Consider the following 21,592-nt stretch of genomic DNA (forward strand, 5'->3'; position numbering starts at 1 on the left):
AGTAACTATTTTGTCTTTTTTTTTCATTCAAAGTTTTTATTTCGCACAGCAGCAAAACTATACAAGGTCCTGTATTGGACTTGGGTATCATAATCAAAACTATTACAGAGAAATATACACAACCAAAGGCAGAGGCATGGGCAGCACATTGGTTAAGTGGTTAGCACTTCCGCTTGGTAGTACTAGGGTCATTGTTTCGAATCCCAACCACAGCACTACTTGCCTGGAGTTTTCATGTTCTCCCTGTGCCTGCGTGGGTTTCCTCCAACACTCCAGAGACATACTGGTAGGTGAATTGGATCCTGTCTAAATTGGCCCTAGTATGTGTATGTAGGAATGTGAGTTAGGGACCTTAGATTGTACACCCCTTGAGGGTTAGGGACTGATGTGAATGTACAATATATATATCTATGTGTAAAGCACTGCATAAATTGTCGGTGCTATTTAAGTAAATAGAAATAAATAAATAAAGTACAAAACTTGGAAGATCAATGCCCGAGCAGTTGCCTAAATGGCAAGAGAATCCTAACATTTTACTCTGTAAAGAAGTATTGTATAACAATAAACTAACCCAGAGGTCGGAGTTCAAGTTTTCTTTTAATGTATTGTATTCCTAAGTGATATACATATTGATTTATACTTTCAGTATGCATGTACAGTATATGACAACTATTTGGTTCTACTTTCCAGCAAACTTGCTTTTGTGTTAAGGTCGGACCTAAACAGAATTATGTAACATTTTGGAAAAAATATACATCCAAGAAGTCCAATGCTTGATGCCATTATAGCAAAAATCTCCACAGCCACCATGTCTTTCCCTTTAGTGCTCAGATAGGCCGGGATCATGGCAATCCAGACACTGCAGAACACCAGCATGCTGAAGGTGATGTACTTGGCCTCATTAAAACTGTCCGGTAATGTCCTGGCTAAAAAAGCTATAATGAAGCTCACAACTGCCAGAAGCCCCATATATCCCAGGACAGAGTAGAAGCCGATAACTGAACCCTCATTACACTGAAGGATGATCTTTCCCTGATAAGAGTGAGTGTCCTGATCCTGGAAGGGGGGAGAAATAGACAACCAAGTGACACAGATTATGACTTGAACAAGTGAAAACACACAGATTATAAGATTGGGTAGTTTGGCTCCCATCCATTTCCTCCAGGGACTTCCAGGTTTGATGGCTTTAAAAGCAATACACACCATCATACTTTTGGCAAGTAGAGAAGAGACGGCAACTGAGAAGATGACACCAAAAGAGGTTACACGCAGCATGCAGGTTACATCTACTGGACGGCCGAGGAACAAGAAGACACAGAGGAAGCTCAGCATGATGGAGACCAGGAGAAGATAGCTCAGGTTCCGGTTATTAGCTTTAACAATGGGGGTGTCCTGGTAATGTATAAATATTCCCAATATTAAACCAGTCAGAAGACAGCAGAAGATGGAGACAGCTGAAAATACGAAAACAATTGCATCCTCAGTGAATGAGAGAAATTCCACTGATTTTGGAACACATCGGTCCTTCTTCTCATTTGGCCATTCTTCATCAGAACATTTCATGCAGTTTTCTTGGTCTGAGTAGAAAATATAGCACAAGGACTTATATTTTAAAGTGTCTATAGACCTAATCACCTCAAACAGTCTGTGTTGTCCTACACAAAATGATACATGATCAGGAACGGACTGACAACTCATGGGGCCCCCGAGCAATAGGGGATCATGGGGCCCCTGGGTCCTTGCCCAAACTCAAAAAAGCCTATGAAAAAGGTAACAGAGGCATATCATGGGGCCCCCTACTGACCCCGGGCCCTCGGGCAGTGCCCGAGTTTCCAAATGGTCAGTTCGCCACCTGTACATGATAATGATTTAGCTTGCTGAACTGACTAAGTTTTGACCAAATTCTACTTTGGTCTAAACCTGAAGCTCATTCCTGTAAGTGCATTTTCCCGGGTTATATTTGTAGCTAGTTTAACAAAACATACTCAAAATTTAGAAAATCCAAACTTTTCCCTAAAACCATTAAAGCAGAATTCCAACCTAAAACTATGTTTAAAAAAGTGTCCATCCCCCGCCTGCTACCTATGTTGCCCACCCTGTGTAAAAAAGATTTGAGTACTTACCTACTTTTAGTCCGACAATGACTGGGAATTTTGGGAGCCATTACATCAATCATAATCCATGACATCACTTTTAATGTTGACAATGACTGGGAATTCCAGGAGACATGATGTTACTCATAGGCTCCCATGTCCCAGCCATTGTTGGAGCTCTCTCTTCTCCCCTGCAGCAGACTAAAATAGGTAAGTACACATATCTTTTTTATACATGTTAGATAGCAGGAGCTGGGAGAAAGCATTTTTAAACATACCATTAGGCAGTAATATCCCTGTGAGCAAGCTTGTTGTGGATGAAACACATCTGGGAAGTACTGTTGGGTGGGGACACTATGTAGGTATGCAGCCATCTCTCTTTTAACCACTCGCTTCCCAGAGGATTTACCCCTCTTCCTGACCAGGCCATTTTGGGCGATATGGAACTGCATTATTTAACTGACAATTGCGCGGTCATGCAACACTGTAAATTACATAAATTAAGTGTCCCCTTTTTCTCCTCTGTCAGCTTTGCAGGGTGATCATCAGGTGTCGGCAGGGAATCTTTGACCAAGACCCAGTGATTGACATGCCTAGCCACTAATGGCGGCACGGGTAGGGTGGCGCACACGTTCCCTATCCAGAAATGCAAATCATATTATATATACGTGATTTTGACTTTTTCGTTCTGTACAATGAGCTTAGCTTTCAGACAGCAGCAACACCCAAATATCATTCATTTAGGTTTTTTTTTAAAAGCAATTTTTAGTAGGTTTAGCATCAACAATTTTATTTTATTATGGCATAGTCTGATTGCACAGTTTGTGAGATAATTCATATATAGATAAATCACACCACTGCACATCATCCTAAAAGTTAAAAAATGGAGGGGGGGGAGGGGCATGGCCAAGCAATGAACCATGCTTCCATGTGGCTCCCCCTCTGATTGAGCTAAACTGCTTTTCCCAGCACCCACCATAACCTGAACCTGAGTCAAAATTGATAAACAACAGGGTAGGGAGGTCAGTGCAGCCTTCAACATGGGTACCAGCCCCCAGCAAACCAACTTATCCCAATGTTCCCGCTACTCATTCACAAAATAAAATGATCAAGTCCTGAATAAAAAAATACCCCCCCCCCCCAAAAAAAAAATGGCCCCTGTTCTAAATCCATCAAAAATCATGGTGCCCATTGCCAGCTAACTTGCCTGCCCAGAAAACCTGATGACCCAGCACACATGACTGATTCTGATGGTACTCACAGCTGAATGACAGTTTCTCAAGCTACCATCAGCTATATAAGGGAGGGGGAAGGGATATTGGTGACATAATTGACCAAATAGGATCGTGCCCATATTTGGCCAATGTCAGAGATGTCACTGTGGTTAAGTGGCCAGGGATTCCCTGTGACATAAAGTGATTCCTAGGGATGCAGTGAGTGCAAGGACCAGCTGCTTCCTTAAAGTGTTACTAAACCCCGGACCCTGCATTCACTATATCTGGTCTCCCCGGACCCTGCATTCACTATATCTGGTCTCCCCGGACCCTGCATTCACTATATCCGGTCTCCCAGGACCCTGCATTCACTATATCTGGTCTCCTGGACCCTGCATTCACTATATCCGGTCTCCCAGGACCCTGCATTCACTATATCTTGGCTCCACGGACCCTGCATTCACTATATCTGGTCTCCCCGGACCCTGCATTCACTATATCCGGTCTCCCCGGACCCTGCATTCACTATATCTGGTATTCCCGGACCCTGCATTCACTATATCTGGTATTCCCAGACCCTGCATTCACTATATCTGGTCTCCCCGGACCCTGCATTCACTATATTTGGTCTCCCCGTACCCTGCATTCACTATATCTTGGCTCCACGGACCCTGCATTCACTATATCCGGTCTCCCCGGACCCTGCATTCACTATATCTGGTCTCCCTGGACCCTGCATTCACTATATCTGCTCTCCCCGGACCCTGCATTCACTATATCTGGTCTCCCCGGACCCTGCATTCACTATATCTGGTCTTCCCGGACCCTGCATTCACTATATCTGGTCTTCCCGGACCCTGCATTCACTATATCCGGTCTCCCTAGACCCTGCACTTACTATATCTGGTCTCCCTGGACCCTGCATTCACTATATCCGCTCTCCTCGGACCCTGCATTCACTATATCCGGTCTTCCCGGACCCTGCATTCACTATATCCGGTCTCCCCGGACCCTGCATTCACTATATCTGCTCTCCCCGGACCCTGCATTCACTATATCCGGTCTCCCCGGACCCTGCATTCACTATATCTGCTCTCCCCGGACCCCGCATTCACTATATCCGGTCTCCCCGGACCCTGCATTCACTATATCTTGGCTCCCCGGACCCTGCATTCACTATATCTGGTCTCCCCAGACCTTGCATTCACTATATCTGGTCTCCCCGGACCCTGCATTCACTATATCTGGTCTCCCCAGACCTTGCATTCACTATATCTGGTATTCCCGGACCCTGAATTCACTATATCGGGTCTCCCCGGACCCTGCATTCACTATATCTGGTCTCCCTGGACCCTGCATTCACTATATCTGGTCTCCCCGGACCCTGCATTCACTATATCTGGTCTCCCCGGACCCTGCATTCACTATATCTGGTCTCCCCGGACCCTGCATTCACTATATCTGGTCTTCCCGGACCCTGCATTCACTATATCTGGTCTCCCCGGACCCTGCATTCACTATATCTGGTCTTCCCGGACCCTGCATTCACTATATCCGGTCTCCCCAGACCCTGCACTTACTATATCTGGTCTCCCTGGACCCTGCATTCACTATATCCGCTCTCCTCGGACCCCGCATTCACTATACCTGCTCTCCCCGGACCCTGCATTCACTATATCCGCTCTCCCCGGGCCCTACATTCACTATATCTGCTCTCCCCGGGCCCTGCATTCACTATATCCGGTCTCCCCGGACCCTGCATTCACTATATCTTGGCTCCTCGGACCGTGCATTCACAATATCCGGTCTCCCACAGTACACAACATGGAAATGCAATTATTTTAGTAAATATAAACTGTGCAGCAGTATATAGCATTCTTGTGATTTTTATCAGTATCCAGCTGAGCACTGGCTGAAGCTTATAGGACAAGTTTTAATTCTGCTCTGATTGTCCTATGACGCTGCATGACCCCTGACCCTCTGTCTGGACAGTCTTGATTGGTCCTGTGCTGATCACATGAACCTGGCCAAAGAAAAAAAAAAATTCTCTAGCAATAAACACTAAACTGAGCATGTTCAGAGTGTCTCCTAGAGCTCCGTACTATCACCAGATGGAATTATGACTGCAGAGGAAGGGAAGGATCAGAAAAGACAGGATCAAACAGCATTTGTACACAGTATGAAGCATTTACCCTTCAGGTTCCACAGTGAATGTAACAAGCATGCTTTACTGCATATACAGACTGATTGTACTGCTGTGGGTTTAGTAACACTTTAACAACCAGTGACAATGAAATACTGTCACATACAGTCAGGTCCATAAATATTGGGACATCGACACAATTCTAACATTTTTGGCTCTATACACCACCACAATGGATTTGAAATGAAACGAACAAGATGTGCTTTAACTGCAGACTGTCAGCTTTAATTTGAGGGTATTTACATCCAAATCAGGTGAACGGTGTAGGAATTACAACAGTTTGCATATGTGCCTCTCACTTGTTAAGGGACCAAAAGTAATGGGACAGAATTATAATCATAAATCAAACTTTCACTTCTTAATACTTGGTTGCAAATCCTTTGCAGTCAATTACAGCCTGAATTCTGGAGCGCATAGACATCACCAGACGCTGGGTTTCATCCCTGGTGATGCTCTGCCAGGCCTCTACTGCAACTGTCTTCAGTTCCTGCTTGTTCTTGGGGCATTTTCCCTTCAGTTTTGTCTTCAGCAAGTGAAATGCTCAATCGGATTCAGGTCAGGTGATTGACTTGGTCATTGCATAACATTCCACTTCTTTCCCTTAAAAACTCTTTGGTTGCTTTTGCAGTCTGCTTTGGGTCATTGTCCATCTGCACTGTGAACCGGCGTCCAATAAGTTCTGAAGCATTTGGCTGAATATGAGCAGATAATATTCCCGAAACACTTCAGAATTCATCCTACTGCTTTTGTCAGCAGTCACATCATCAATAAATACAAGAGAACCAGTTCCATTGGCAGCCATACATGCCCACGCCATGACACTACCACCACCATGCTTCACTGATGAGGTGGTATGCTTAGGATCATGAGCAGTTCCTTTCCTTCTCCATACTCTTCTCTTCCCATCACTCTGGTACAAGTTGATCTTGGTCTCATCTGTCCATAGGATGTTGTTCCAGAACTGTGAAGGCTTTTCTAGATGTCGTTTGGCAAACTCTAATCTGGCCTTCCTGTTTTTGAGGCTCACCAATGGTTTACATCTTGTGGTGAACCCTCTGTATTCACTCTGGTGAAGTCTTCTCTTGATTGTTGACTTTGACACACATACACCTACCTCCTGGAGAGTGTTCTTGATCTGGCCAACTGTTGTGAAGGGTGTTTTCTTCACCAGGGTAAGAATTCTTCGCTCATCCACCACAGTTGTTTTCCGTGGTCTTCCGGGTCTTTTGGTGTTGCTGAGCTCACCGGTGCGTTCCTTCTTTTTAAGAATGTTCCAAACAGTTGTTTTGGCCACGCCTAATGTTTTTGCTATCTCTCTGATGGGTTTGTTTTGTTTTTCAGCCTAATGATGGCTTGCTTCACTGATAGTGACAGCTCTTTGGATCTCATCTTGAGAGTTGACAGCAACAGATTCCAAATGCAAAAGCACACTTGAAATTAACTCTGGACCTTTTATCTGCTCATTGTAATTGGGATAATGAGGGAATAATACACACCTGGCCATGGTACAGCTGAGAAGCCAATTGTCCCATTACTTTTGGTCCCTTAATGTTGTAATTCCTACACCGTTCACCTGATTTGGATATAAATACCCTCAAATTAAAGCTGACAGTCTGCAGTTAAAGCACATCTTGTTTGTTTCATTTCAAATCCATTGTGGTGGTGTATAGAGCCAAACATGTTAGAATCGTGTCGATGTCCCAATATTTATGGACCTGACTGTATAGTAGCAGTAGACATACCGCTTCTATATATGATATTTGCTCCTGCCAAACAGGAGGCTGAATGGACAGCAGTTTGGGAATTCTTCCGAATGCCTGGACATCCATAATTCAGTCTGAGCATTGGTTCAGACCAAACTGTCGGCTTATCCCTAATTGGGTTTATTAATGGAGGGGGGGGTACACAAGGTTATGTACTTTATCTCCCCTACACAGATTTCCCTACCCGGCTCCAACACACACTGACAGATAGTTTTAATTTAGTAATATTTCGACTCAAAGTGCTTTATCTGCAGCGGAGGCAGATGGCGAGGCAGCTCAGTAGATTATCATACTAGGGCAGTTTTATACAGGAACCAGTTAACCTATAAGCATGTTTTGGAGTGTGGGAGGAAAACAGAATACCCAAGAAAAAAAAACACACAAGCACAGGGAGAACATGCAAACTCCATGCAGATAGTTCCTGGATCAGACTTAAACCCATGGCCCCAATGCTGCAAGGCAGAAGTGCTTACCCCTAAGCCACTGTGAGCTCACCCCTTTATTGTGTGTCCATTTCTTCAGATAATTCACTCTGATCTGACGAGGGAACATGCCTTGTAGTTATTATGGCTCAGGAGTGAATTTTTGGCCATAAATTCAGAATTTTGCAGAACTCAAAACTGGGCAATTCGCTTCCATCTCAAAGACTGTGAACTTCATCCCAACTCATTACCTGTTACTACTATATGACTCAACATCAAATGTAAACTCTACCGGATGTGTTGGCAATCTCCCCTTTTGGACACGAGACACATTCATAGCAGCATTTATGAACTGAAGATCCAAACTTTTTTCTAGTACCGAGCAAACAGGGATTGGAGCATCGAGACACTGGAAGCTGAAATCAAACATAGTACATGTGTAGTATAATAAAAACTGTGATGGCTGATTTACTAAAGTATTATACATAATTTAAAGTAGAACTGCATGCAGGCTATGGCCATTAGGATATTTTATATATTCAGATAGTGAACCCGGGTCCAGATTATGGACATTAAAGTTTCTACTAAGGATGAGGTTTGGCAACATTGCAAATGCTACACTGCTACATTCATTTTTGCTGAAGCTCTAGCGTTTGTGATGTGGAGGAGATCGAGCTGCAGAGGGAGAAGATTGGATGATATTGGTTGCACCCATCTCAATCCTGAAATAAAGGAGCCTGCAGAGGGCATCTCTGGGATTGGAGTTATTCAGTCAGGTGTTAGGGCTCACATGATGTGCCCAATCAATCTCCATAGCTTCAGATGGTGGCTTGTCCAGGTAGGTATTAAAGTAGATATATAAACAAAATGTTTATTGTTTTTCTTATTTTGGATAGAGAAAGGATTATAACTCCTGGCAGATTTTGTTGCCATCTGTGTTCTATTATGGAGATTTCCCTTCACTTCCTGCCCATATCCAAACAGAAAATGAGAGGAAATCCCTGTAAATTAAGGGAATCAGAGTCAGTGTCCCCATTGGAAGATGTCCCGTCTATTGCTTTTCTGGGAACAACCCTAAATTTGGGATCGTCATTTACTGTCACTTTCAATGATAATGGTAAACAGGACAAATAGAAAGGGTGAATCTCGATAACAGGGGCACAGACAGCAGTAAAAACCTGACAGGTGTTCTAATCAATCTCCACTCCATCCATAATTTTAAAAAAAAGGTTTTGACTTTAGTTATACTTTAACCAGTTCCAGACTAAGCTATAGCCGAAAGACAGCTACAGTGTGTTCGGCTTTGGTCTTTTTTAGTTTATTTACCAAAAAATAAAAACCCCAGTGGTGATCAAATACCATCAAAAAAAATGCTCTATTTGTCTCAAAAAAATGATAAAAATTAAGTTTGGGTACAGTGTTGCATGACTGCACAATTGTCATTGAGAGCGCTGAAAGCTGAAAATTGGTCTGGGCAGGAAGGGGGGAGGGAAGTGTCCGGCAGCCAAGTGGTTAAGGATGGTCATTACAGCAGGGAGTAGATCGGTGCCCACTTCAGCCTCATAGTTTGATGCTGTTCTGCCTAGTACGCCTATTGAGATTCTCTAGGTCATTCAGAGGAGACTGCAGTTGCACTTTTTGTTTATGGGACTGGGTTTGCTGCTGTTTAAGAGAGACCACTCTCCTGAGTCCTGAGTGGAGACCGTAGAGGAAAGGGCCAGAGGGTCCTGTCTGATGTCCGTAAGATCTACTTTCAGAGTGGATGGTATTTGGGCTGCTGTCAGGAATGGACTTGCCAGTGGTGGTGGGACTCACCTGCCTTGTGGGCTGCAGTACCAGGGCTGGCCAGCAGGTGCTTTCAGCAACCAGAGGATCACTCCTGCAATGAGCCATCACCTGAGGCTGATTACAGCAGGTGTATTTAAGGAATGGCCAGGCCTGTGATCAGGGCCTTGGTGTATGTTTCCCATGAGCCCCTGTACCTGCATCCTGTCTGCTTCCTGCCTGATCCTGATTCTGCTTTAATCCTGACTCTGCATGAACTCTGCCTGTCCTGACCTCGGCTATTCCTGACTACGCTTCCGCCTGCTCCTTGTACCTTGCCTGCCCGTTTGCTACCAACCCGGCCTGCCCGACTACGTTTAGTATGGTTCTTATTGTTATCTGTTGGAGGTTTGGTTGCACTGTGTTTATGTTTAGTCTTGCACTGCGTTTATGTATTGTTTAGTCTTTAATAAATTGTATTGTTTATACTATACCTGGAGCCTGTGTTTCCCTGTGTCAGTCCACACATTTCTGGTCATACCCGGATCCCTAACAGCTGCAAATGAAGCCAGCTCTTTTCTGGTGGATAGGAAGTGTAAAATGTGGGCTATGTCTGGAGCTGAAAGTGTTAACAGCAGGGAGTGTCAGGAGGTTACTTACCAGACTGAGCAGGAGCTGTAGGAAGCAAGCACTGGAGCCGACTGTCTCTGATGAGAGAGGAGAGGTGTCAACTGGCTCTGTGTTTCTGCCATGGGGAAGGGTTAGTCTGTCTGTCCTCCTGAATGTGGCAGAACACATGTCTATGGCCACCATGGAGGTGGCTACAGGAGGCTCCATGTTGCGGCAGTGTGCGAGGAGAACAAAAGATCCAGCGCTCTTCCTCAGGTTCCCCCGTCCACCTAGACATACTGCTTCCTGTATTTGGGCATGAAATCCGAGGAGAATCCAATCTGTGTATAGCAAAGAAAGCAGCCCAGCACGGCAGATGTCTCAGTCAGTGCGCTCTACTCCTGCATAGCCAAACCACGCTGCCGGCGGCCCTCTCAATGATGCTCCTATGGCAGATGCCTCACAGGGAAATTGATAAGGGGGTATCACCAATTCTCCTGTATGGGGCCCAGGCCAGCAGGAGGGCCCAGGTAGCTGGATGAATCGGATGTGGGCAGGGAGGGTGATCAGCATGGCCGTGGGACAATTACTGGAACTGATACCCTGTATGGCTCTCTCTGCAGCAGCTTAAAACTGGATTCTTCTCCTCTCCTTCCTGCTGGCTTTCAGACAGCTCTCCACCGGCAGCTGCAAGCACACAATAGGATCCTTCAGGATGGAGAGTGGGGGAAGGGTCTGGTAAATATGTTACATTTACCAGCCCCCTCATTTCCTGAATAAACACAAGGAGTGACCATTACCGATCACTCACTGTGTTCATTCATAATTGAAGCCTAGTAAACTATGTTTTTTTTGGGGGGGGGGGGGCTGTCAGGTTGCCTGTATGGGGCCCCATGTTTTCTGACAGCAGACCCCCCTTCCCCCCAGTTCTAGTCCTGGATGATGTGACTTCTGTGAGTTAACATACTGTAGACATCTATGGGGATAAAATCACACTAGACTACTCTGTGATTGAATGAAACGGTCAAGGAGAAGATCAGAAGGGCAGAAGATCCCCTGCTCACTGTCACTGGAGGCAGCAGATTGGGAGAGGCTACAGCAATGGCTACATGGTAAATGTTCCACCCAAAAATGGGTGCAGCACTTAACATGTTCCCAAAGGTGAACTTATCCTTTAATCTTTAACTACTTGCTGACCGCACAAAGCCAAATGACGGCTGCACTACGGCCGGCCAGTTCTGGGTGGGCATCATATGACGTCCTCCCAGAACGCGCTCTCCTGCGTGCCCCCGGGGGTGCACACCCGGCGATCTCCGTGATCGCTGTGTCCTACAGAAACAGTTGATCACGTGATGTGGTAAAAGGCCAATCACAGCGGCCTTTTACCACGTGATCAGCCGTGTCCAATGATCAGGAAATGCAATTGCCAGTTCTCGGCTGCACTTTCCTCACGCTGTCAGATCGTGAGGAAAGTACTGCCGAAAACCGGCAGTTGTCAGAGCGGGGATCGGCACCGGTGTCCAGCAGTGCCACCCACAAGTTCTGCCCACCTGTGCCCAGCAGTGTGCCCACTAGCTCTGCCCACCTGTGCCCAGCAGTGCACCCACCTGTGCCCATCAGTGCCACCCAGCAGTGTCACACACCTGTGCCCAGAAGTGCCACCTACCTGTGCCCAGCAGTGCCACCCACCTGTGCCCACCCACCTGTGCCCACCCACCAGTGCCCATCAGTGCAGCCCAGCAGTGCTGCCAGTCAGTGCTACCAGTCAGTGCCCAGCGGTTGTGCCAGTCAATGCCCAGCAGTGATGCCAGTCAGTGCCACCTATCAGTGCTATCCGTACCCATCATCAGTGCCGCCTATCAGTGCCGCCTATCAGTGACACCTCATTAGTACTGCCTATCAGTGCCACCTATCCGTGCCACCTCATTAATGCTGCCTACCAGTGCTGCCTCTCAGTGCCCATCAGTGCCGCCTATCAGTGCCCATCAGTGCTGCCTCATCAACGCACATCAGCGAAGGAGAAAAATTACCTATTTGAAAAATTGTATAATAGAAACATAGAAACTTTTTTTTTTCAAATTTTTTTGCACTTTTTTTGTTTATAGCGCAAAAAGTAAAGTGGCCAGCAGCGATTAAATATCACCAAAAGAAAGCTCTATTTGTGAGAAAAAAAATGATAAAAATTTCATATGGGTGTATGACCTCGCAATTGTCAATCAAAGCACGAAACCGCTGAAAGATAAAAATTGGCCTAGTAAAGAAGAGGGTATAAGTGCCCTGTAGGCAAGTGGTTAATAGTCCTAGATTGTAAGCTCTAATGAGCCGGCCCTCTGCTTCCTCTTGTACCAAATTATATTGTAACTGTAATGCTTACCTTCATTTTGTAAAGCGCTGCATGAACTGTTGGCGCTATATAAATCCTGTATAATAATAATAGTCATAATTATATTATAGTCCCACCTGACTAGAAAATGTGCATGTTATGGCTGCAGGGTTGACATGAAAGCGTTGATCCTCTGGAACCCAGGGTGTAAAGTTTCCCACTTCGTTATAAATCAAAGTGCAATCATTCTTCATTACCCAATTAGTTATTCTGTAGTGATAAACAAATTCTCCGTATTCATTAAAGAAGGGTACTGGTTCAGCGGAATCAAAGGAATATTTAATTTCTTTTAGATGGTAGGACAGCTAGAAAATCAATAAAGAAATGTTAAAAGAAATCTGTTAGAACAAATCATGTTAGAGGATCCAAACATTTCCTGATTCTCCACATGGGATACAAGATATGTGGCAGTAAAGCTGGTCCTTCTGCATCACTGCAAGTCACCCGACTCATAAGAATGAGAACTCAGATTATCTAAAGACATTCCTTATATCTGGACAAAAAACTCAATCCCATACCTCGGGAGCAATCTAACCCCGTCTTCATCCCAACTCTATGACCTAAACCACAAACCATTTCTCCAAACCCTTCCCAAAGAGATGCCCTCACTTCGCACCTTTCGCTTATCTAAACAAGGCCACATCACAGCCTTGAAAATGATTATTCTCCCCAAACTTCTCTACATCTTTAGGACTCTTCTCATACCCTTACCTATGCAGTTATTTCACATGGCACAAAGACACTTTTCCCAGTTCCTATGGGAATCTAAACTATCTAGATGCTCCAACAACTTACAAATTCGACCTTACCATAAAGGGGGAGTAAGCTTTCCCCACCTACACACATACTACCTAGCCTCCCTTTTAGATCAGACCTATTTCTGGTGGCATCCATCCGAACAAAAAAACAGGTCAATCTTAGAAGCCCATAATATCCAACCTAGCACACCTCAATCGTACCTCCTTCTTTGCGCCACCAATAGTAAGCCTACCACAATCCCGCACCCCTGCATCAAAGCTTCGATAGACGCTTGGTCAAATCTGCTATCTTGTTCCCTCCCTAAATCTAACAAAATCCATATTCCTCTCAATACTCTCGCTTTCCTAATCCCAGACCTCAACCTCTCGCCCTGGGAACAAGCAGACGTATCTCTCATTTCAGACCTTTATCACCACTTAACCCCATTAACATTCTATCAATTACAACACAAATACTCACTAATCTCCAATGACAAATTTACATACCTTCCTATTTCTCACTGCATAAAAAATTAGAATATCCAATATGCAGCACTACTCTCCCTGCACTAGTACATCAGTTTCTGAGTAAACCTAATTACCCTGGCAAAGATATATCTACTTTTTACTCACTTATAGTACAAGTAAAAAATGGCTTCAGAACGACATTCCCAATTACCTGGGAGATCCTCCTCTCTTGCGAGCTCACTGATCAATCTTGGAGCAAAGCATTTACTATCATATATAAAGCCTCCCGATGTGCCACACACTGGGAATCCTACATCAAACTATTGCACCAATGGTATCTATCCCCAGTCAGTCTAGCTAGGATAAACCCAATTACTTCCCCACAATGCTGGAGACAACATGGAGACTCAGGGACCCTATATCACATTATGTGGTCCTGTAAATCAATCAGATCCTTCTGGAATAATATATTCAAGTTAATATCAGAAATTTCTACAAAGACAATACGCCCTAGTACAGACCTAGCCCTTCTTCATCTTGGCATAGAAAAGTTCTCCCCAGAACTTCGCACCATTATAATACACCTCTTACACGCAGCCAGAAATAATATAACTAGCCTGTGGAAAACCACACAGTCCCCCTCCTTAACAAAAGTGGTCGCTAATCTTAATCTCCAATGTGATATGGAGAAGAGATTCTGTAGCTCACACGTATCTTACAATAAATTTTACAGTTGAAGTTTGATGGCTCTTACCTTTTTGCAGCACAATGCTATATACATTAATATGACTATACTAACTTGACTGCAATCTTCAAAGTCTTGAACCCATAAGATTTATCAATATTTCCCCTCTTTATCCCCCTCCCCCCATCTTCCCTTCACTCCTTTTCCTTCCCTCCCTCCCTCCCCTCCTTTCTTCCCCCTTCCCCCCCTCCTATGGTTCATATAAACACTATTTGGATGTACGCCTATGTAATACTAACATTTATATACATATCTCTGTACATGTATGTAACCATAGAGAACCTGATTCCTCTTTCCCCTGTTAATTTTTGTTCAAAAAAACTAATAAATACAAGTTGAATATAATTGGTTTTTTTCGAAAGTTATAGCTTCTACAAATGGCAGTATATATACTGGAATTTTTCTTTTCATTTTACTAGTAATGGCGGCGATCAACAACTTACAGAGGGACTGCAAAAATACAGCATTCTGACACTAACTGACACTGGGTGGGAGCTGACTAACTGCCATTGACATCTCCAGTGACACTAATACAGTGATCAGTGCTCATAAAAAGCATTGAAACTTTACTAATGACACTGGGTAGGAAGGTGTTAATATCCAGGCGATCAAAGGGTTAACTGTGTGTTAGGGAGTGATTAAACTGTGTACTGTGTAATGTTTGACTAGGGGACCTGCTTTCCAGAGAGAGAAAATACCAGCATGTGACTGCTGACAGGAGAGAGATCTGTATTGTTTACACTCACAGATCTCGATCCTGTCAGCTGCTCCACTTATGAATTGCCGGTGATTGACACCTACAGGAGCCAATAACACCCATAAGTGCAAAAACACGTATCTATGTGATTTTGTGCAGTAAAACTGCTGAAGGGAAGTTGGCGAGGACTGCAGAGAGAGAAATATCATTTCACCCTAAACATATCATTAGTAAGACCTCATCTGGAATATGCAGTTCAGTTTTGGGCAGCAATTCACAAAAAGAACATTGGGGAACTGGAGAAAGTGCAGAGAAGGGCAACCAAACTGATAAGAGGCATGGAGGAGATCAGCTATGAGGAAAGATTAGAGGAACTGAATGTATTCTCTCTTAAGAAGGGGAGAATAAAGAGGGATATGATCTAGAAGGCCTAGCATCTTTTTTTTTTTTTTTTCAACCTGACTAACTATGTAACAAACTCATCCAGGTGTAATGGTTAGGTGTTTATACATTTTTTGCCCATGTAGTTGTATTGAATGTACTCTACCTGCTTTTTATAATATTTACGTTGCTTATCATCAGATTTTCCTTTAAGAAGGAGTTGCATATTGTGAATCGCTTTGGCCAAGGCTTCAACTGCATAATAAATTCGTGGTGAGACACCTTGATAAACATATCTATCAACATTTGGAAAATGATCGTCCATAAGATCTCCCTCATACATTGTTTTACATGTTATTGTCTCCTTTCCTTTGTTTGCAGACAAGCACTTTGCAATTCCTAAAAAATATTGAGAACCTGATGAATTAGTTGTGCTTTTCATGTTGTCGATTTCATCAAAGAAATTTTGTTTATCTGGAAAGTACAGAGGGTGTAATTCCACCGCCAAAACCCCATTGACGGGAACTATTATACGTATAGAGGAGCTAGAAGCCCAGATAGGAGGAAAAATAAATATTTTATCACGCAGCATAGGTAAATAGCTGATAAGCATATCATTTATGAAGACATAAGATCCACATACTACAAATATTTTAGCAGTGGCATTTTTAATAATCTCCAAGTTTTTGTCGGCAATTTTGTATTGTAGTTTATAATCTATTGTGCCAGGTCCATATGAAATTTTAAACTCGACACAAATACCATTACTACTCATGTACTTGGTTAAAATCTCTGTTTCTTTTCTTCCAGCATCGTCATCTGTTGTAAGTATTCCAACCCATGTCCAGCCAATGTGTTTTAACAGATCTGTGATAGCCAAAAAATGAACGTGGTCATTCTGAACTGTTCGGAAAACATGAGGATAGAGACGTCTGTCGGTAAGAGAGTAGTCTGTAGCTCCATAACTGATCTGTGAATCGAAAAAAAAGTATTTTTGTTTTTATTATTTAATTTCTCTTTATTGAGTAGTAAAGGATAATAATGGAAGAATTACATACCAAAAGAAGGAACAGTTTGTGAATGCTGTCAGACCAATGAAAGAAGAAAACACCTCTAACACATTCAGAAGTACAGGTATGAATAAACCTGAGTAATCAAACGGCATCACATCATTTGACAACTTAATAGCCACTCGCCCTCCGGAAGATTTACCCCTCCCCCTTCATGACCAGGCCATTGTTTGTGACACGGCACTACATTATTTTAACTGACAATTTGAAAGTCATGAAATGCTGTACATAATTCAAATTTATATAATTTCTTCCCGCATAAATAGAGCTTTCTTTTGGTGATATTTGATCACCTCTGTGGTTTGTTTTTGTTTTTTTGCTGAGCTTTAAACAAAAATAGGCTGACAATTTTGAAAAATAACAATATTTTTTACTTTTTTCTAAATAATATATCCAATAAAACAATTTAACAAATAAAATGGAAGAGGTTAACATCTGGGTCAAGCAAAGGGTTAACAGTGTACTGTGTTGCGATTAATGTGTGGTGTGGACATGCTTTGCATAGAGATAGAAAGCAGCACATCCCCGCTGACAGGAGAGAGATCTGTGTTGTTTACACTCATAGATCTCTCCCCTGTCAGCTTCTTCATCGATCACCAAGATTCATGGCTTGGACCTGGTGATTGCCTCTTCGAGAGCCAATGACAGCCCGGGTGCGTGTGCCACGTGCTCAGAAATGCTAAATCATTTATATATACACATTATTTTGCAGACGCCCTGTAGCAGCACATCCTCTATGAAGCGGAAATTAAATGGATAATTTCATTGTATTTTTGTTTTTGCTTAATTCTCTTTGAACAGTATTTTAGATGTATTACTAGCAAGGATAGATAGAAAGGTGATTACAAGGTGATTACTGTGATAGCCAGGAATAAATACAGATAAAGTTAATATCATAACTGGGATATGAGTGCTAGCAGGGTGGAAGGTTTGTGTAGTGCACAGTGTAACAAACTAGCTCATCAGAGCTGGAAGCGGAGTTCTTCTTTTTCTTGTTCCTTCTGTTATTTGAGGTATTCCTGGATCATTCCTCACATCCCCCCTTTCCAGTCCTGAGAGACCAACGTTATCTCCTGACAGATGGTGGGGGTCAGCCCAGGAAAAACATTCCTGGTGGGGCCAGCAGTCTGGGGAAACTGTCACCTTTCTGACCTACGTCTGATAAGGCCGCATTTCTCAGAGGGCTGGGAAGCATTGACCCAAAACGGCATAAGCCCACACATTATCAAACTGACCAGAGTAATTGCACATTCCTCAGGTCAACCCAAAATGTGTAGTAAGAGCCCCCTCCCCTTTGAGAGGGACTTTTAAGAAGAGACAAGTGAGTTAGAGCTTGACACACACACACAGAGATCTCCCAGCAACATCGTAACAAAAGGAGATCAAGAAATCGCCCTGCTCTACAACTTGGATCTGCAAACCCAGGCATATGGGCAAGTAACTTAACCCTGTAATCTTTTTCCTAATTATCTCTTTGCTGTGTCTTTATATACATATATATATTTTTGTGACATCTCTTTGTAAATATTGTCTTGCACCTGTTTTGACCCTTTTAGTAATAAATCTTTCTTTCTGAAAGTGTTAAACTGTTTCTAAGCGCTTATTTGCAATTCACGAATCCCTGCCTTTGAAGAGACGCTACTGTTTGGTATATCTCTGTATAACAGGTCCGCGGGCCGTGCTATATAGATCAATATTTCAATCATTATAGTGTATATTTGATAACGGGAGTTTCCCAGTCTCCGACAAAAGTGGTGGTGGCAGTAGAGGGTTAGTTGCGTAATTAACCCGACCCAGTAACAAGCGCATTTAGGCTGCAAGCACCAATTGTAGTCCATTAGCTGGGCAATCGCTGTGCTGGGTGCAGCTGAGTGTGGCCTTGTTACGCGCGTCACACCACGGTTTTAGATCGGCCGGTCCTTCGGTCACGAGTTTGGTGAGAAGGTCTGGGGTCTGACGCCGTGGGCGTGACGTATTACTGTTAGTCGCGGTCGTGCGATTGTTGGTGGCGGCGACCGTGGATCCGTGACACACAGTGTGCCGCATTTATGCAGCAATGGGGCAACAGCTCCGGGATGGGTACCGCTGCAACAGATGTGAGCGTGTTGCCCTTCTGGAATCTCACGTTAGAGATCTGGAGGAGAAAGTTGCAACACTGGGCAGAACTGACAACCTTGAAAGGGGTCTTCTGCTCTCTGAGCAGGTAGCTAATGGGATTGATGTGGAGGGCGGAGAGGCTAGTCAGGATTATCAGGTAGGAAGATGGGTTACTGTAACAAGAGGGAGCGGTAGGGGCTCACAGAAAAGGAAGGCTGGCCCTGGGTTTGAGCACCCAAACAGATTTGCCAAGTTCAGTAAAGATGTGGGGGTGGCAGCCCTGGATGCAACTGCTATCCCTAACAGCCAGGAGGGCAGACCATCTGGGAGGGGTGGTGAGGGTAGTGCAGGAAGGCCTAGACAGATGGTGGTAGTAGGGGATTCTATGATCAGAAGGACTGATAGAATAATTTGTCGCCAGGATCACCTCAACCAAATGGTTTGCTGTGTCCCTGGTGCCAGGGTTTGGCATGTGGTGGACTGGGTCAATAAATTACCGGGAGGGGCTGGGCTTGACCCAGCTGTCTTGGTTCATGTTGGAACCAATGTCAGGATACACGGAAGGTGGAGGCTCCTTAAGAATCACTTTAAAGAACTAGGCTGCAAGTTGAAGGGAAGGACCTCCAAGGTGATATTCTCTGAAATATTACCTGTGCCATGCGCAACTTAGGAGAGAGAGGGGGAGATTAGAGAACTCAATGCATGGCTGAAACCTGGTGTAAGACGGAAGGATTTGGGTTCCTAGAGCACTGGGCTGACTTTTCATTGGGGTGCAACCTATATGCTAGAGATGGTTTGCACCTAAATGGAAGGGGGTCTGCTGTGCTAGGGGACAGGTTTATGGGACGGCTGGAGGAGTATTTAAACTAGGATCTTGGGGGGAGGGAGAATTATATTATAACGGGGTAGACAGATCAGCCAGGGGTCAGTACTTATTGGTGGGTGGAATGGTGAAAGATGGGGGGGGAAGGCTATGGCAGGTGATAAGAATAATAATAATAAACCTTTTTCTTTCACTAATACTCAAACACCCATATAGAAAAATCCAAAATTAATACATAAATAAATAAAAAGAACCAAAATAATATCCAAAGATAAAATAAAAAATATAAACTAATAAAATGTCCAAAATAATGTCCAGATAAATAAAATAAATAATAGTCCACCAAAAGTATCTCAATCCAGTGTGTTCAACTTTCAATTCTCCATTCCGAACCTCGTGACACCTCGAGAAATTAAACTATAATAGTGTATTATCTTCCAAATATCATATAAGTGTATATACCTTAAACATAAGTATATACTAAATATATGCAAAAATATAACAATGTGCACAAAATTATACTCAGATTCAACTGTGGGTAACATGTGAATCATGCAAAAATCATTCTGTGTACACTCCAACAATAAGTGAAAAATATTGTACACTCAAAGCAACAACAGCAAAAAAAAATAAAATAAAAAATATAACAAAACTTGAATAAATAAATAAAATAAAATCAATAAATAAAAATAAAGTGAGAAAAAAAAATAAATACAGTGAGCACTCTGTGACCACCTCAAATAGTGAGATTGAAAGAGGACCTAGTTGATGGAGAGCGCGATGAGGCTGAAGTATTATGGGTGGAACTGCACATGGGGGTGAGTACTACAAAGGTAATCATTGGAGTTTGTTATAAGCCTCCCAGTGTTAATGAGGAGGTGGAAACTCAGCTGCTTGCACAGATCGAAAGGGTTGCAAGGGCTGGGACAGTGATAGTAATGGGGGATTTTAACTACCTGGAAATTGACTGGTGTAATGATACTGCAGGAACAGTTAAAGGGCAAACATTTTTAAACCTACTACAGGACAATTCTATGGTACAGTTCATAGAGTCCCTTACTAGGAACAATGCTCTGCTGGACCTGGTAATCTCAAACCATGCAGAGCTTATTACTAATGTCCATATAAAGGAACATCTGGGTAGCAGTGACCATAACATGATTTCATTAATTGTTAGCTGTAAACAGCAAGGACATACGGGAAAAATAAAACCGCTAAATTTCAAGAGAGCTAATTTTCCAAGGCTGACAGCTGCTCTCCAAGACTTAGACTGGGAGGGAATATTGGCATTGATGAACACAAGACAGAAATGGGAGTTCTTCAAAAATACTGTATGTGAACACACTGCAAAATATATTCCCATGGGCAACAAGTTTAAAAGGCTAAAAATCAAACCTATGTGGCTTACGGCCAAAGTTAAAAAGGCTATAGATAATAAGAAAAATTTTATTCAATATAAAAATGAAGGAACGCTATCATCATTTAAATGTTACAAAGAATATAACAGAATATGCAAAAAGGAAATAAAGGCCGTAAAAATTGAAAAAGAACGACAGATTGCAAAAGATAGCAGCACCAACCCCCAACAATTCTTCAAATATATTAATAGTAAAAAGGTTCGGTCCGAGCATGTAGGCCCTTTACAAAATAATCTACAGTGGGTGACTGGGGACAAAGAGAAGGCAAATGTATTTAATAGCTTCTTCAGCTCTGTGTATACAAAGGAGCATGGGGGAGCTCTTGTCCATAATGGGCATGGTACTGACACAGCTCCAGATGATCCACATTGGCTCACAATTGATATGATCCAGAAATATTTAGACAGAATAAAGGTGAATCAAGCACCTGGACCGGACGGCATACACCCACGGGGCCTTAAAGAATTGAGCTCTGTCATTTCAAAGCCATTGTTTCTCATTTTTAGGGCTTCTTTAATGACTGGCATAGTACCACTGGATTGGCGTAAGGCCAATGTAGTGCCAATATTTAAAATGGGGTCAAAATCTTTACCAAGTAATTATAGACCTGTTAGTTTAACTTCTATAGTTGGGAGGATACTGGAGAGTTTAATAAAAGACCACATAGATGAGTTCTCACTGGAAAAAAATATTTTAAGCAACAGA

The 21,592-nt window shown here is 43.2% G+C and overlaps 1 protein-coding gene across 1 annotated transcript in view; it reads right to left on the reverse strand.

Moving 5' to 3' along the window:
* Positions 1 to 578: 578 nt before the first annotated feature.
* LOC149436992 (vomeronasal type-2 receptor 26-like) overlaps positions 579 to 21,592 on the reverse strand; it is a 38,395-nt gene continuing 17,381 nt past the window's right edge. The window contains exons 3-6 of the mRNA XM_089661202.1: positions 15,646 to 16,449; positions 12,649 to 12,756; positions 7,988 to 8,111; positions 579 to 1,577 (exon numbers count right to left, since the gene is read on the reverse strand). Of these exons, the coding sequence (XP_089517328.1) occupies positions 670 to 1,577; positions 7,988 to 8,111; positions 12,649 to 12,756; positions 15,646 to 16,449 (1,944 nt within the window). The 3' untranslated portion in view covers positions 579 to 669. The remainder of the gene's footprint in view (positions 1,578 to 7,987; positions 8,112 to 12,648; positions 12,757 to 15,645; positions 16,450 to 21,592) is intronic.

Source organism: Staurois parvus, unplaced genomic scaffold (assembly GCF_062004578.1).
Source record: "Staurois parvus isolate SC_StPar_1 unplaced genomic scaffold, SC_StPar_1.0 ptg001325l, whole genome shotgun sequence".
Taxonomy (NCBI): Eukaryota; Metazoa; Chordata; class Amphibia; order Anura; family Ranidae; genus Staurois; species Staurois parvus.